At 58.2% G+C, this 16,016-nt stretch overlaps 1 protein-coding gene across 2 annotated transcripts; it reads left to right on the top strand.

Annotated features, from left to right (window-relative positions):
- Window positions 1–39: 39 nt before the first annotated feature.
- Window positions 40–14,378, top strand: UBE2J2 (ubiquitin conjugating enzyme E2 J2). Of its 2 annotated transcripts, none has more exons than XM_032863116.1 (7): window positions 40–200; window positions 4,239–4,369; window positions 7,097–7,137; window positions 12,041–12,143; window positions 12,223–12,361; window positions 13,024–13,104; window positions 13,719–14,378. In XM_032863116.1, exons 2-7 carry the CDS (start codon window positions 4,239–4,241, stop codon window positions 14,001–14,003), a joined length of 780 nt encoding a protein of 259 aa, XP_032719007.1. In that variant the 5' UTR covers window positions 40–200; the 3' UTR covers window positions 14,004–14,378. The 2 variants fall into 2 exon arrangements, with proteins under 2 accessions (XP_032719007.1, XP_032719008.1); XM_032863117.1 differs by lacking the exon at window positions 40–200 and adding an exon at window positions 1,549–1,583.
- The last annotated feature ends 1,638 nt before the right edge of the window (window positions 14,379–16,016 follow it).

Here is a 16,016-nt window from a genome sequence, read left to right as displayed (position 1 = left end):
AAGCGGGGATGAGCCTCCCCCGCCCCGCGAACGGCCATCTTGCAGGCTGAGGCGGCGGCGGCGGCGCTGCGGCGGTTCGGTGGTTTCCGTCCCGGCGCGGTGCGGCTCTCCGGCGCGGGCCACGCTCTTCCTTCCCTGCTCCGGCCTCGACCACGGCGAGCCTGAGCGCGGCGGCGGCCCACGCGCGGCGACGGGGAGAGGTGAGAGCGCGGCGCGGGCCCGAGCCGGGGCTTCGGCCGCGCGTCCGCCCCGCCGGCGCCGGCCCGCGCGGAGGGCACGGGGCCGTCGCAAGGCTTGTCCCCGCCCGGTCTGCCGCTCGAGGGGCCCCGGCCGGGAGCCTCCGTGCGCGGAACCGGAGGTCGGTTACGGCGGGGCGCCCGGGGCTCCGGGCCGGCGGCTCCTCCGGCCAGCTTGGGGGTGTGGGTGGCCCCGCGGCTGGGTCGCTGCGGAAAGGCCTCCTGTTCGTGGCGCTCGCGGGCACCTCCAGGACTGGCCGGCACGGGTCTTGGTGTGTAAATGTCTCCGGGCATCGGTGTTGGGGTGGCAGCCCTCGAGCCCGCCGCCGCTTCCCCTGCACGGCCCCCAGGCGGTTTCGTGAGCCCCGGCAGGAACGAGTGTGCTGGGGTCGCGGCTGTCGGGGCAGTGGCCGAGGAGGGAGCAGGAGGCGCTGAGAGCCGGGCGGCTGCGTCTGGGCCCCGGGCCGGTTCTTCACGTGTGGCCGCCCACTCGGCGCGCCTGCGGGTTACCTGCGGCCGCCCCGGGGTCGGCCGCTTTCAGCCGACAGCACCTGGCCGGCCTGTGTTTGACTCAGACCCGCGGCCCGGCCTCTCTCCGGGCCCAGGCGTGGAGCAGCGAGAGCGTGAGGCCCAGCCTTGAGGGCGTAGCGCTAACCCTAACCCAGCCCCGCGGCGGGAGGCCGGTGCTCCGTGCGCTCCAGGTGAGGCAGCGTCGGTGGAAAGGGGCGGAATCGGAAAACCGGCTGTGCCCAGCAGGCACGCGCATCTCAGGGCCTAGAGCTTGCCGTTCGGCCTCTGCCCCGTTCTGAAGGGTGACCTCGGGGGCAGCTCCCCGCCCAGGCAGGCGCAGGCGTGGTAACCGGGCTGCCTCCATCAGCCCCAGGCTTCGCTGCAGCCTGGGGAGCCCACCCGGCGGAGAGAGCAGAAACTTCCGTGAAAGCCCTGGGCTTGGGTGTGTCACGTGCCCAGCGGGTCCTGCAGGCCAAGGTCTCTCGCCGTCACCTGGGTTTGGCTTCCACGGAGCGAAGAGATGAGCGGAGAAAAAAAGGCACGGGCGGTGGATGCTGGGGGGGCTGCGAGGGCGCGTCCCCCCCACTGGTTCAGGCTGCTGTTTTCCAGCCTCTGGGGGTGAACATTTTTTTATTCACGCCGTTTTTTTTTTAAATGTCTTTCAGCATAATGCACTTTTACATGCCCCGTCTGTGGGGTTTGCACGGAACCTGAGACATGCTTCACGGGGTGTGTCCGTGCCGGAGGCTGCAGGGGCTGTGCGACCGCTGACTGAGGCACAGGAGGGGTCCGCCGGGAGCCCTTCCTTCCCGTGAGCCGAGTAGTTGAGTCGTAAAGGTGACTGTGAAGACCCGCGCTTGGGAGCAAGAATGAGAGAGACGTTTGTGACTGACCAGGCTGGACCCGTCTGTTTTGCGTGGCTGCCCAGTGGCCTTCAGCAGGCATCCGGCCCGGCCACGTGATTAAGTCCAAACACAGTGGCGTTTGAGTAACCCAGAGAATTGTTTCACACGTGGCCGAGAGCCCACCTCACGTGCACGCTTGCAGGAGCCCGGACGAGTGCCGAGCGGCGGCTTGGGGCTGTCCGTTAGGAGGTGCTGGTCCCAAGTGAGCCCCCTGGCCTGCGTGGCTGGGCCGGGAGCTGGGGGGCAGTGCTGTGCGGGAAAGCGTCCCTTCCCAGGCTGTTCTGTCACTCGTCCTGCTGTGGGTTCCCCAGCATCTCTGCTGGGGCGTGGCGGGAGCCTGTGTGCTGCGGGGCTGGGCTGCGGGAGGCTGGGTGGAGCCGTTTGGGGAGATCGGGGAGGCTTTTGAGGGACTTCACTTTTGAACTAGGCCAGGGAGGGCCTGAGTGAACTTTCTGCCAGCAGATGGGGCGAGGGCGAGGGAGGGATTTGGGACCGGGGAGCTAGGAGGGAGAGCTGCGGCTTCTTTGTCAAGGGCTTGGGGAGCAGTGGGAGGCGTCCAGGTTTACTTGCTTGGCTGGGGGACTCTTGAAGTGCTGTGGTCAGAGCTGCGGCTGGAGGAAAAGCTAATCGGACCTAAGTATACAGGCCGGACTGAAACGGGGTGACACTGGAAGGTGGAGGCCAGTTGGGAGGCTGTTGGGGCAGTTAATGGGAACAGTCATGAGATCCTCCATTAGGGCGGGTGCAGTGGGGACAGGAGGAGGAGGGGAACAGAGATCCTGAAGTTGTGCGGTGGGCAGTGGTGTGTGGAGGATTGTTCCGCGGTCCTTGGGGTACAGGGCGAGCGCACTGAGCCCTGGCTGGCGTGGAGGGGCTGAGTGCTCCGAGGGGAATTCGGCCTGCAAAGGGCCAGGAGTCTGTGGACCTCTGACCTGACGGAGCTGTCGCTCGGGAAATGAGCGCACAGAGGCCCTGAGGTGAAGACGAGGAGGGCACGCACCGTCGTGGGAGGTGGGGGTGGAGTGACTTCAGGCCTGCACAGGCCAGAGGTCAGGGTGACGATCCTAACCACTGATGTCCAGTGCTGTGGCAGGATGGCCCGGGTTGCTGACTGGCAGTGTCCGTGTCACGGGGGAGAGCAGGGCAGGTATGGCTCCAGTTTGCCCCCGCTGTCGCCTGGAAGCTGGAGCTGCTGCTCCTTTCCATTCCTGCGCGCCCCTGCGTGTCCTCTGTCTCTATCGCATTTTAGACCAGCAGCTTTCACGCTTTATTTTTAGCAGCAGAACTTTTTTGCCATCTTATGGGGAGCTTCAGCGTTTATAGCAGTTCAAGTTGGAGCTGCTCGGATGTCTGTGACGCTGGGGGGCTCTGTCTTCTCTCACCGTCCCTCCCTTCTGTCTCTGAGCATAGCTGAAGTGTCCCAGGGCCTTCTAAGCCAGGTCATGCCTCTTCTCTTGAATGATGGCTGTGACTTCGCTCCTGGTCCTCAGCCGTCAGTGCTGTCCTGTCCCTGCCATCCCATCTCAGCTGCCCCATTTGACCGTCACTGAACAGTTCAAGTAACTTTTTTTTTTTTTTTTAAGATTTTATTTGTTTGAGAAGAGTGCGAGAGCGGTGGTGGGGGCTTGCAGAGAGGGAGAAGCTGACTCCCTGCTGAGCAGGGAGCTTGATGCAGGACTCCGTCCTAGCACCCTGGGATAGTGCATGACCTGAGCTGAAGGCAGACGCTTGACCGACTGAGCCACCCAGGCGCCCCACGTCCAAGTGATCAAACAGAAAATTTGATCTTCCTTCAGGCTTGGACCTAAAAACTTCGTGATGTGCTGCCCAGCCGCCTGGCCTTGCCTCCCTGCCCAGCCTTGTCAGTCTCATTTACTGCCCCTTGGCTCCTTACAGAGTGGCCCAGGGCTCTTCCCTGGACCCATGAGGCTGCCTGTGTCCCTGTAGCTCCTTCTCTCTGGAGGGCGCTCCTTCTCCCTCTTGTGTGTCATGTGTGTCAGACTTTCAAGGGTCCCTATCTCTCTCCCGTCTCAGAGGTGCTTTCTCTGCTCCCCTGTTCCTCCCATGCACTTTTGACCAGTGGCAGATGTGTTGGAAAATGCCTGACAACAGGCTCTCCGTGGGGGCTGGTTTGGGGTGCATCCTGATTCCCACAGTATCAACGTTGGGCTAGCACAGAGTTGGCGAGAACTGCTCAGTCACTCAGGAGCCCTGGCCCAGGCTGGCTTCAGCACACCTACGGAGGACCCTTTCAATCCGACATTTTTCTTCCCGTTTTGGTTCTTTGACGACAGGAGTGAGGCTTTGGGTTTCTCTTTTTTTCCCTTAATCTTTGCATCTGATGTTACATAAATGAAGGTTGTGGCAGGGCAGACGGAAAAGGAGACTCTGCCAGTCCTGCAGGCGTCTGAGTGGGTGGGCAAGTCAGGACAGCCCACAGGCCTGGGTTCTGGGTGGCTGGGATTAGCTTGGCTTGCTGCTGGGCTGCGGAGACGGAAGCCAAGTGGAGGACTGCTGAGCCGTCTGTGGGTGAGGAAGGCAGTGGTGTGCCCTTTCCTTTGTGAGCAGAAGTGTTTGTTTCCCACAGATGAGCAGCAACAGCAATAAAAGAGCTCCAACAACAGCGACCCAGCGGCTGAAACAGGACTATCTTCGAATTAAGAAGGACCCGGTGCCTTATATCTGTGCTGAGCCCCTCCCTTCCAATATTCTTGAATGGTAAGGCTCTGGATGGCCACTCACCTTACACTGACTGTCACCTGGGTTCTCTGCTGGCTTGGCTGGGTGGCTTTCGTGCTCCCATGGCATTGGGAAAGGTGCACCTTTTTTAGATGTGAGTAGACAGAGGCCTGCGGATGTGTCCTGGTTGTCTTCGTAATAGGTGGCAGCTGGGCCCGCAATGGGGTCTTCCTTCACCCCTGCACACTGGGGCTGGAGAGAAAGTTCTGGAGAGCACCGTTTGGCGGGGGGTGGGGGTGGGGGTGCTGGTTTGTGGGATCCACAGCGGAGGCTTTGGAGTGTATCAGTCTCACAGTTGTTGGTGGAGAAGCTGCATTTCTAGACTCTTCTTCTCTGCTCTTTGCTTGTTGGTGATGCGAAGTAGCCTGTCCTGCCTTGGAGAGTTTGTGACAAAGGGTCAGGGTTCCTGATACCTCAGCACCTGGCACTGGCCTGGGAAGCCGTTAGGCTGATGAGACAGGCTCCGTACCATGGACACTTGTTTCGTAGTGACTCTTTGGCTGTGTTCAAGTGTGGCCTTGGGAACCTACCTGCTTCTGCAGACGTGCTGCCCTTACCAGGTGCGTTGCTGATTTTGTGGGGTAAAGTGTAGGGCCCAAATAGTACACATTTTCTGTTTGAAGGGTATTTCTTTTTTAAAATCTTACTTGTTTATTTGAGAGAGAGAGTGTGCGCACATGCCAGTGGGAAGAGAGGGGGAGGGAAGGAGTCCTGAGCAGGCTCCTCATTGAGCCCGGAGCCTGATGGTGGCACTAGGTCCCACAACCCTGAGATCATGACTTGAGCTGAGACCAAGAGTTTGATGGTCAGCTGAGCTGCGAGGCACCCCTGCTTGAAAGGTATTGAAAGTGTTTTGATCTCAGAAAGTGTCTCCGAGGGGCACTTGTATGGCTCAGTTGGTTAAGCCGGCTAGTCTCAGCTCAGGTCTGGATCTCAGGGTTAAAAGTTCGTTGCAGCGTGGAGCTCATTTAAAAAAAAAAAAAAAAAAAAAAAGTATTTTTTAAGTTTCTTGAATCCAGAGGAAACAATTGAACAGAGTTAAAAAGAAATCCTTTTCCGACTGGGCAGGTAGTTTCAGGGTTCTGGATCCGCCTTCCTCAGCTTAGAAGGGCTCTGACAGGTGAGGGGAAGGCTCTCAGGGTGAGGGCGCTCGTGTGGGTGGGGCTTCAGGCTCACAGCAGAGCTCTCCCTGCCCCCAGGCCGCAAAAACCGCGTCCACACACCGCTTAGTCCACACACCGCTTACAGAGCCGTTGCAGGGAGGTCCTCTTTGTTTGGGGAGCCTCTGCCTGCCTGTGAGTTCAGGTCCCCGGGCTCAGTCACTCACGAGGAGGAGCTGCTGCTAAGGTTTCTTACAGAGAAAAAGTGAGCAAAGTCGGCACACGGACAAGGCACTGGAGGCAGAGTCCGTAGGAGGCCAAGGACAAGCTTGCCGTCCCCGTGGGCTCTCACGGACCTGTTGTGGCAACACATTTGAGGTTCTGTCCACCAGGGAAGCCTGTAGAGATACAGGGCTTGGGATTTCCAGGGGGAGTAGGTCATGTAGGCCCCTCTGCCTGGCACCTCCCAGTGTTCCAGACTCCCAGCCGGAAGGCGGGCTTCCTTTTGGCATGGATCCTATTTTTAGCACAGATAATTTAGTTGGGGTGGTGAGACCTTCTCCCCACTCCGGAATCCAGTTCCCAGAGCTGGCCAGGATAGCCACGTCAGGCCCACTGGGTGGGCTCTTATGCCCAGCCCTGGGCGTCCCCTGCTCTGCTGCTCAGGGTGCTGGGTTCCCCACACTTGCTTGTTGCCCCTACCCTGTGTTCTTGAACTGGGCGCCAGGCTTGGGAGCAGTGACAGAGTAAGGCCGTGTTCCTGGGGGGCTCATGTGCTTAGCTCTCAGGGTTGTTCCTGGTCGGCCAACTCCGGATGACTGTTCCGGGAGTAAAATGTATCAGCGAGCAGATAGCAGGTGTTGTACGGTCCACGACGTTAACGCGGTCTGTGAAGGGATGGTAATGGAAGTGTGAACAGTCGTGTGGTCGTGCATTTCTGCTTGGTTCTGCTTTCCCCTTTGTGCGTTTCTGTTTTGTTTGAAAACCCTTAAGTCCAAACTCCTCTTGACATACGGCTGGAGCTCTGCGTTTGTGTGGGAGAGTGCGGTCTGTGGGTGCTGGTGCTTTTGGTCTGAGGCACGCGGGCCCAGCCTGGGCTTGGGCTCTGTGTGGGGACTCAGTGACGGCTGTGGGTTGTGCCTGTTCCGCCTGCTACAGGACAGCTGCTCTGAGGTCATGTGTAGGTCTCCCAGAGCGGGCACAGCAGCGCTGGGAGACACACAGCCAGCTCATGCCGCCAGCTGTCCCCTGCTTGGCCTACTTCATAATACTCGGGCACACAAGTTTCCCCTGGAAATGCAAGTTTCCAGGTACACCTCAAGAATGAATGTGAAATCAACGCTGGAAACCTTTTCATTTGGCTGTAACTGTTAGAGAGAATTTCTTTCTTGCATATTGTAGACACAAAAGTATTTTGTGGGAAACTCACAAGATACGGTTTTCAAGGTTCTGTTACAAAGTGACGAAGGTGTCTACCATACCAGTTCATCTACTGATTGTTTGTGAGTGTCAAGTTCACGGGACCCTACAAAGCCCAGCCTTGGAGTGACTCCAGGTTTGGAGAAGTTGCCATCCCAGAGCCCGCTGATTTTCTTCTCTCCCTCAGGCACTATGTGGTCCGAGGCCCAGAGATGACTCCGTATGAAGGTAAGTCTGATCTGATTGAGAGGAACAAGACGCCGTTTCAGCTTTTTATTTTTTTTTAACTTAGGATTTTATTTATTTATCTGACAGAGAGAGAGACAGTGAGAGAGAGAACACAAGCGGGGGAGTGGGAGAGGGAGAAACAGGCTCCCTGCTGAGCAGAGACCCCCCCAATGTGGGGCTCGATCCCAGGACCCAGGGATCGTGACCTGAGCTGAAGGCAGACGCTTAATGACTGAGCCCCCCAGGCGCCCCACTGTTTACCATCTGAGTAGACGTCACCTGTCAAACACTTGGTATTTGTGAATCACGCCCTATTTTGGATGTGCACGAGTGAGATTGGACTTTCTTGGAATCCATCCCAGTGTTTCTCCAGGTCCAAGAAGTGTTTGGTTTTTTGCCGTTGTGTTCAGTCTTCGGAAGCTGTCCGTAAGTGTCGGGGTTTAACCAGCCTCTCACATCAGTGGGATCAGAGCTGGAAGACAGACCTGGTGAGCAGGACAGCGTGGCCAGCTTCTCCTGGGGTTTGTTCAGACCAACGTGAACATTGTCTGAGGAAGGAAAGGTGTAATTATGGAGCTCTCACTCTGCCGAGCCCTCTGAGCCAAGTTTTGGGCCCCTTTGTGGATGGGACACTGAGGCTTAGGATCTGCTCTGGGTCAGCTGGGCACCTCTGCTCTCCTACTTGCTGCTGAGGCTGATCCACTGATGCCACCCAGGGTCGTCTGGTGTCATTTACAAAGTAGACCTGGGATTAGTCAGCACGTCGGGGGCTGCAGGGAGCCTGGCACCAGTCTTGGTTTAGGCCAGGGGAGAGATGGGCCATGGTAGGGCAAGCCCAGGGCAGAGCCGTGCCTGGGTGGGCAGCACCTTCAGCTCTCTAGCCACTGGGTCCTTGCTTCGGGCGACATCTACATCCATGGGGGCTTTGGCATAAGGTTTCAGTAGAAAAGAGTCTGGCCACGGGAGGAGAACATTCGGTGCATGTGTCACCAGCCTTGTGTAGACTCTCCTTTGGTGTGGGAGTTCCTGACGCGGGCAGGTGTGTCCTGGGGAGGCACGTGCAGAAGCCCCCTGCAGGGGATGTTCGTAGTGTCATGTTGGGGCCCAAGTGACCGGCAGTAGCATGTGGCCTTGGTGTGCTCGCAGGGGGGCTTCTAGAAATGCCGCAAAAGGTGGGCTTCAGGCCGTCTGGACAGATCATGTTAGAATGGTTGTTAAACATGTGTTCCTAAAGATTTATTGATTTATATATTTATTTGACAGACAGAGATCAGAAGCAGGCAGAGAGGCAGGCAGAGGGGGAGGGGGAAGCAGGCTCCCCGTGGAGCAGGGAGCCCGATGTGGGGCTCGATCCCAGGACCCTGGGATCACGACCTGAGCCGAAGGCAGAGGCTTAACCCACTGAGCCACCCAGGCGCCCCTAAACGTGTGTTTCTAACACACTAGGAGTGAGTGTGTTTTCTCTCTGCCAAGGGGCATTGTGCCTGCTTTTTAAGTTTATTTTTTTGTAGTTTTATTATTTTCCGAATAAATAGTAAACGTTTATTAATTTTGCGTCCGGGCCTGTTGCTGCTGGAAGTGAGCCTGGATGGGGGTGGAGGCAGCAGGGAGAGGAGAGGGCAGCCCCCCAGGTGAAGGCATGCACAGCTGGGACTCCAGGAGATTCGCTGATCCCCAGGCCTGGCGAGCGTGGGCTCTCCTGTCTCTATGCAGGAAGAGGCGCCCTCTCTCCAGGTCCAGCACTGTCACCAGTGCTTCCTTGTGTCTCGTACTCCCCTGTGTGTTTACCTGCTGGTTCTGGCCCTCAGGCTGCCAGCAAGATTCCCTTCAGATACAGAGCTTTTCCTGCTGCTTCTCCTCCCCCTTCCTTCTTCCTCCTCCTTCCCCTCCTCTGCCTCCTCTCCCTTCACTGCCCTCCTCAGCATCTGTCCCCGTCCCTGCCGCCCATCCGCTCAGCTCAGGGCTACACTCTGCAGCCCAAGGCCTTCCTTGTGCTCGCCGCTCTCTTGGTTAATAAGGGACCCCTGTGAACTGCCATTCCAGGGGCCAGATCTCAGGCCTCGGTGCCTGGGGTTCTGTGGACTCCAGTGGTGTTGACTCTGGCTTCTTCCTCACTTGCTTCTCCTCTGACTTCTGGATGTCCTGACCCTTCCTTCCCAGCCTCTCGTGGCTCCTCTCCCTGTCCATGTCTGCTCGGCTCGGCACTGGCTGGCCTCTGGGCTCCACGACTGTGCTTGCCCTGGCGAACCCCAGGCCCGCCGACCCTCGTAGCTCAGAAGCCGCCTCCCGCTAGTGCGGGTGCCGCGGAGGGTTCTCCCTGAAGCCATCTGCAGATCTTGCACGATCCCCGTCAGAGTTGTAACGAAAGTGTTTTGTTCGATCTGCGAGTTTTGTTCTAAAATGTATACAGAAAGGCAGAGGGTCGGGAGTAGCTAGGGCAGGAGCGAGCAGGAGTCGTCGCTCTGCCTCAGCTTCAGGCTCCGCAGCCTCAGTGAGCAGACTGGAGGGAAGCGTGGGGGCGCGGGTCCGCGGGACAGAGCGGAGGACCCGGGAGGGGGCCGGCATATTTGAGGCCAGTGGGTTTTTTCTTTTTTTCCACGTAGTTGCAAAAGCAGTTCGGTGGAGGAAGGGCGGCGGCGTGCCGGGCGCTCTCCCCGGCTGCCTCCAGGGCCACAGCGCTCGGCCGAGGCTGTGCTCCTCACGCCGGTCCCTGCGGACGCTGGGCGTGAAGGGTGTGGGAGCTGCTGGCCTGGCACCGCTTCCCTGCACTCCCTGAGGGCTTGACCTCTGGGCGAGGCTCTGTCCTGCGGGCCCTGCTTTGCCTCTTCCCCTCTCACACTGAGCGCTCCGGGCCCCCTCGGCACAGACGCTCCCAGAGTTCCTCTCCTGTGCGCAGAGCACACCTGCACGCCTAGATGCGGAGGCCCGAGGGCTTCGGTGGCCCCTGACGCGCCGCCCGCCATTGTGTTGCGACTTGCCGTTCGCCTCTCCAGTTCGCTCCCTGTGTGGTTGCCTCTCTGCCCGGCTCCTGCCCAGAGCTCTCCCCTCGGTGGAAGGGCTTCACCTGGCTTTCCTCCAGTACCCGACGGAGGTACCGGTGCTGGGCTGGCCCAGGAATGGAGAATGCCGTTTCCCCAGCAGCCGTGCGCTCGTGCTGTGAGGCGGTGCCTGTCTTCCCGGTGCCTTCCGCTGAGCTGCCCGTGGCCGCTGTTTCCTGGGAGCTGAGCCTCAGACGTGCCCGACTCTCCTGCTTCCTCTTAGGAAAAGCCCCTGTGTGTATCACTTGGCTGTTGTCCAGTTTGGCTTTTCTTAGTAATTTTGAGTGAGTGTGCTCTGCGTGTCATTTACGGTGTTAGTTTCTCAGTAGTGGACTTGTCTGCTTGCTGGATTGGCCTTACAAGGGACACTTGCTGATGCCATCCCTCCACCACTGGCAGAGGCTGGAGTGGAAGACCGCACTCACGCGAGGGGGCCAGGGCCCTGGTGGGGAGGGCCTACCCAAGAGTGGCCTTGGAGCAGAGATGTGTGGCTCTTTGGGACTAGTGTGCCCCAGTCCTTGAGGTGGGACCACACCCGGGGTGCTGGGGACAGCGGGGATCCCAGGTGGAGGTCAGGCAGCTCGTGAAGCCTCGGTGTGCGCACATCACCAGGTGTGCTGTCGGCGTGCGTCACTTAGCCTGCTGCGCTGGGCCCAGGGCTCTGCATTTCCAGCAGGCTCCCAGGTGTGGCCCTGAGAGGAGGGTGTGAGGCCTCCAGTAGGCATGGGGCGGTGGGTCTGGGAGCTGAGGGGGCAGGGTGAAGGCCGTGAGGCTAGCAGGGCCCCCCCCAGTGTTGGTCTGGATCAGTTTGAAGGTGTGGCCGAAAGGATTTGCTGTTGGAGTCGGTGTGGAATGGCGGCTGGGCCGGGGGACGGGGCACGGGTATGGCTGTGGGTCCTCGCAGAGTTTAATCTGTTGGAAGAGGTTGGAACTGCTCTTTGGGGAAAATAGCCAGAAAATAGCCAGAATTCTCTCTCAGACTCCTCTGAACAGTGTTGCCTGGATGTTCAGGTCGTGGGTCCTGAGTGAGGGGAGGAGCCCCAGAGGCCTGTGTGGAGGTGCTGGTGGGAGACTAATGATTGCATCCTCATGTCACATGAGACTGTGAGGCCCCAGAGGTGTGAGTGGTCAGGGAGGGCACCAAAGGAGCCAGTGGGTAGCGCTTAGGGGGTGGAGGGAGAATGGGGAGCCAGGCCAGGGCGGGACTTGAGGCAGGATCAGGAGTGGTGGTGAGGTGGGAGGGGAGGTCTGGGGTCTCAAGGTTTGGGGGATCATGGTGGGAGCAGGGCCCTCGTCAGGGTGGACTTGGGCGTAGCTGTCGGGGTTTTCCAGAAAGGAGAGTGAGCGATTGGCAGGAGTTGGAGGGGGGTGGCGGCCAGAGTTTTGTGTTTTTACAGTGGGAGAAATGATGGCAGTTCTGTTTATTGCTGGGTATAGTTCAGTGGAGAAGGAGAAATGAGTAGTGTAGGAGGGAGGGGATCTGAACAGGGGTGACCTTGGCTGTCATGCTGGGAAGGGCGGCAGGAGGGGGCCAGTGAGGAGCCCAGTGCAACTTCTCTTCTGGTGCCCTGCTCTAGGTGAGAGGTGGGCATGGGAACGTTGAGCAGGGTTTGTGTGGTGGTCCTATGGGGCAAGGCTGCTCCTAAGTTTTGGTCATGAGCCCCCAGTGAGACCTCCAGCAAGACTCCTGTGTTCCAGGGGCGGTCAGCTGGTGGGCACAGAGATGGGGGAGAGCGGGTGGGGTGGGGTGGGAGGCCGAGGGCAGTGATGCCAGCCGGAGGGCTGGAATGGGGCTGAGTCTAAGCAGTTTGTCCCCACAGGAGTTGCACTGTGAACCATGACAGGCTCTTTCTGTTTTGATATAGGTGGCTATTATCATGGAAAACTAGTTTTTCCCAGAGAATTTCCTTTTAAACCTCCTAGTATTTATATGATCACGCCCAATGGAAGATTTAAGTGCAATACGAGGTAAGGCATTTCTGTTTTTCCAGTATCGAGTGAGGTCAGGATTGGGGTGAGCTCTGTTGAGTGGGTCCCTGTTTTGCAGGCTGTGTCTTTCCATCACGGATTTCCACCCAGACACGTGGAACCCGGCCTGGTCCGTCTCCACCATCCTGACGGGGCTCCTTAGCTTCATGGTGGAGAAGGGCCCCACCCTGGGCAGCATAGAGACATCGGACTTCACGGTGAGGGGTGGAGAGCGTGGCCACGTGTTGGGGGCTCCCCAGACACTGTGCGGAGACTCCCTGCTCTGGGGCTCCTTGTTCTCCTCAGCAGTGGGAAGAACAGGCCAAGCTTCCTCAGGGGCTTGGGGGCGGGGGGGCAGAACGGCAGCTATGCAGCCCCGTCCATGGATAGCGAGGTATCTAGTCCTTGTTACCTGGTTTTTATTTTTCCGGTTTTAAATTTTACTTATTTGTTTATTTTTTAAAGATTTTACTTATTTATTGGACAGATCAGAAGCAGGCAGAGAGGCAGGCAGAGGGGGAGGGGGAAGCAGGCTCCCCGCTGAGCAGAGAGCCCGATGCGGGGCTCAATCCCAGGACCCAGAGATCACGACCTGAGCCGAAGGCAAAGGCTTCACGCACTGAGCCCCCCAGGCGCCCCTATTTTTCTCTCGTTTAAGTAGGAATTAAAGTTATTCGTTGATGAGAATGGAAAGATGCATGCGTTTTCATAAGACTGAGTTAGCTGGTTCTGAAGACCGAGTTTATTGGGTGCTTTTCAACGACGTGAAGACCGGAGCTTTTGAGGATGACCTAGAATTTGAAAAAATGGAAATTAATTTAGAATTTGAAAGAATCGAAATTAGTCTTCGGGCTGATATTTCCGTTCTCTTTCTTCTTAGAAAAGACAACTGGCTGCACAAAGTTTAGCATTTAATTTGAAAGACAAAGTCTTTTGTGAATTATTTCCTGAAGTCGTGGAGGTAAGGAACAGGCCGGCTCCGGTTTGCTCCCCCTTGTCAGGAGGACTTTCATGTCCGAGTCTTTCCCAGAGAAGACTCCGCTGCTCTGGGTCCCTGGGCCGCACCTAGACCGCATGGAGAGCACCCGCTCCCACCTGCGCCTGTAGGAGCTAATGGGCGGGTACAGCCCTGCCCCTCTCCTCAGGGTGCCCAGGGAGCTGGGGTCTTGGATGTGGTGGGGTTGGAGCTGGGGGGGCCAGGGAAAGGGAAGGACCTCAGGCCGTGGAGCTCCTCAGGTGGGCTGCTGAGCCGCAGGGAGGGCCCTTGGCCAGGAGGGGCAGGGTGAGCCCCATTAAGGTCGAGGTCCCGGTGATCCTGTGTCGCTTGGACTGACTCAGTCTAGGCCCTGCGAGGTGCAGGCTTGGTGATTTTGACAAGTCCCTGGACCCCCTCTTCTGTAAACAGGTCAGCAGCAGCCCTCACCTCTGGGGGTGGGTGTCAGGGTTGAGCACAGGGGGCCGGCAACCACAGGCCCCACAGGTCTTCCACCCACGGGTGGATCTTAGAATGATCCCTAGTTCTAAAGGAATTTGCTTGTTCAGACCAACCCTTGTTTTTTTCTGTTTTTATCTTAGGAAATTAAACAGAAACAGAAAGCCCAAGATGAACTCAGTAGCCGACCCCAGGCTCTCCCCTTACCAGATGTGGTTCCAGATGGGGAAACACACCATGGTCAGAACGGGCTTCAGCTCCTCAATGGGCACGTGCCAGGGGCTGGGCCACACCTCGCGGGGCTCCAGCAGGCCAACCGGCACCATGGACTCCTGGGCGGTGCCCTGGCGAACTTGTTTGTTATAGTTGGGTTTGCGGCTTTTGCCTACACGGTCAAGTACGTGCTGAGAAGCATAGCGCAGGAGTGAGCCGCGTGCCACGGCTGGCAGAAGTGGTCAAAAACGAGGGACACTGGGCCCGAGCTTGCCACGGGCTGGCTGGACGTGTCGCCGAGCGCAGGGTGGACCTGCCTGACTCCTGGGGTAGCTTTTTAAAAACCTTGAAAAGGAAAACAAAAACCAAAGTGTGTAATTTGGATTTAGAGGAGATGCAAGATTCTCAGCTCCCTGTCCTCACTCTGGGGTCTGTTGGGGACCATGGAGCTTGGGTGCCGAGGAGGAGGGGCCTCATGCTTTGGTTTTATAGCTTATCTCCTGTATCGTCTTTTGGACCTGTTTTAGTAAACCTGTTTTTCATTTTATTAGATTTGGTCACTTAAAAATACAAAACTCGATTATCAAATACTCTGCGTGCATTCTTGGTCCAGTGGAGCCCTGGCTCACCAGGCAGGAGCAGTTTCTACAGCTGCGCCCGGCTGGCAGGGGCAGGGGGCCTGGCCGTGGGGCCCAGGGGCTGGCCAGGGGCAGCAACAGATGGGGGCCAGGAGATGTGGGGCTTTGGGCCTCAGCATTTGAAATGTGTTTGTGTTCATTGGAAAGGAGCAGTCCTTCCTCGCAGAGTGGGCTGTTGTGGTGACGTTGAAATTCAGCGTCTGCTTGCTTTCTGACCACAAGGTGGCACCCCTTCCCTGAAGAGCCACCACGTCCCGCGTGGTCCCTAAGGCGGCCTTCCCTTTACCCTCCTCCCGCCCTCGCCCCCATACCCATGCCAGGCCGGGCCTTCCGCGGCCACCTCCAGGCTCCCAGTGCCCGCAGGACATTTCCTCTGACCCCCAGCAGCCCCCTGGGGTCCATACCTGACAGGCAGGTTCTGTGCACGTCGGGGCTCCCCTCACACTTGGTCCAGATGTGTGCTTTACCCTAAAGGTAGGCTCCCGTGTTCTTCCCGCAGCTGACCCGTGTCCGGTGTGGGCTCTGCCCTGGAAGGCCACACATGGACTGGGCATCCCGGGAAGGACGGGGCCGGCGGGGTGGACACGGCTCCTGGGCTGCTGACCTCTCCGGCAGGCGCCCATGTGAGGATTCTCAGTTCGCGTCCGTTGAGAGCGCCGTGTCTGCGGCTCCTGGGCCTCAAGTGTGGCCGCGCACTCGTGCAGCTTCCACGTTCTTTGCTTTTTGATCTGTTTATTTAAAATTGCTCTATAGTTTACCACTCGTGTGTATTTAACCCACTCTTGTGAAAAAATCTTTCATTATATCTTGTTCCTAAATGTTGTGCTGTTTGAGTCTCTGTTGGTGGAAACGCAAGCCCATCTCCGCCCAGTGCCGGGCTCGCCTGCGGGCAGCCCAGCGGCGCGGCCCGTGGGGCTGGAGCCACCGTGTCTGCAGCGCAGCGGTGCCTCGTGAGCAGCCGTGGGGCCCCGCGTGTGTCGGCTGGCGTGCGCTCTGCCGCGCCGTGCCCTCTGTCCGCGGCCGCATCTGACCCAAGCACTTGGTGTTTCCTGAGGTGTTGAGGCAAGTTCCACAGCAAATGCTTTACTTAACGTCGGTTATTTCCTTGCCGCGTGTGAAATGTCAGCTCTTAAAAACCCTTTGTCAGCGGGGCCAGCCGGTCCGTGCCGAGCCTTGATCCAGTGTCCGAGGCAGCAAGCGGTCTGCAGTGACCCGAGGTAGAAGATGACCTTGGGGTGCCTGGCTGGCCCAGTCAGAAGAGCAGGTGACCCTTGATCTCGTGATCGTGAGTTTGAGCCCCACATCGGGCGTAGAGATTGCTTAAAATAAATAAACGCTTCAACCAAAAAAAAAAAAAAAAAAAAGATAGACGGACTTGTCCTGTGGGTCCGCATATCTGACCCCGTGGCCATGTCGTTCTCCCTCAGAGGCATCACCGGCCCCTCGCTCTCGTGTGGAGCCCTTGGTGGAGGGCAGTTGGGTGTCCCCAGTGGTTGGCCCATCTGAACCGCGGGGGGGGCAAGCCGTGTTTGGAGTCTCTTAATCCAGGCACGAAGCCCTGACCAAAGTCAGGCTGCACGGACAGAGGAG

The sequence above is a fragment of the Lontra canadensis genome, unplaced genomic scaffold, assembly GCF_010015895.1.
Source record: "Lontra canadensis isolate GAN:19392208 unplaced genomic scaffold, GSC_riverotter_1.0 scaffold25, whole genome shotgun sequence".
In the NCBI taxonomy this organism is placed as follows: Eukaryota; Metazoa; Chordata; class Mammalia; order Carnivora; family Mustelidae; genus Lontra; species Lontra canadensis.
Note: the sequence above shows the minus strand (reverse complement) of the source record. Positions and strands in the feature narration are given on the sequence as shown.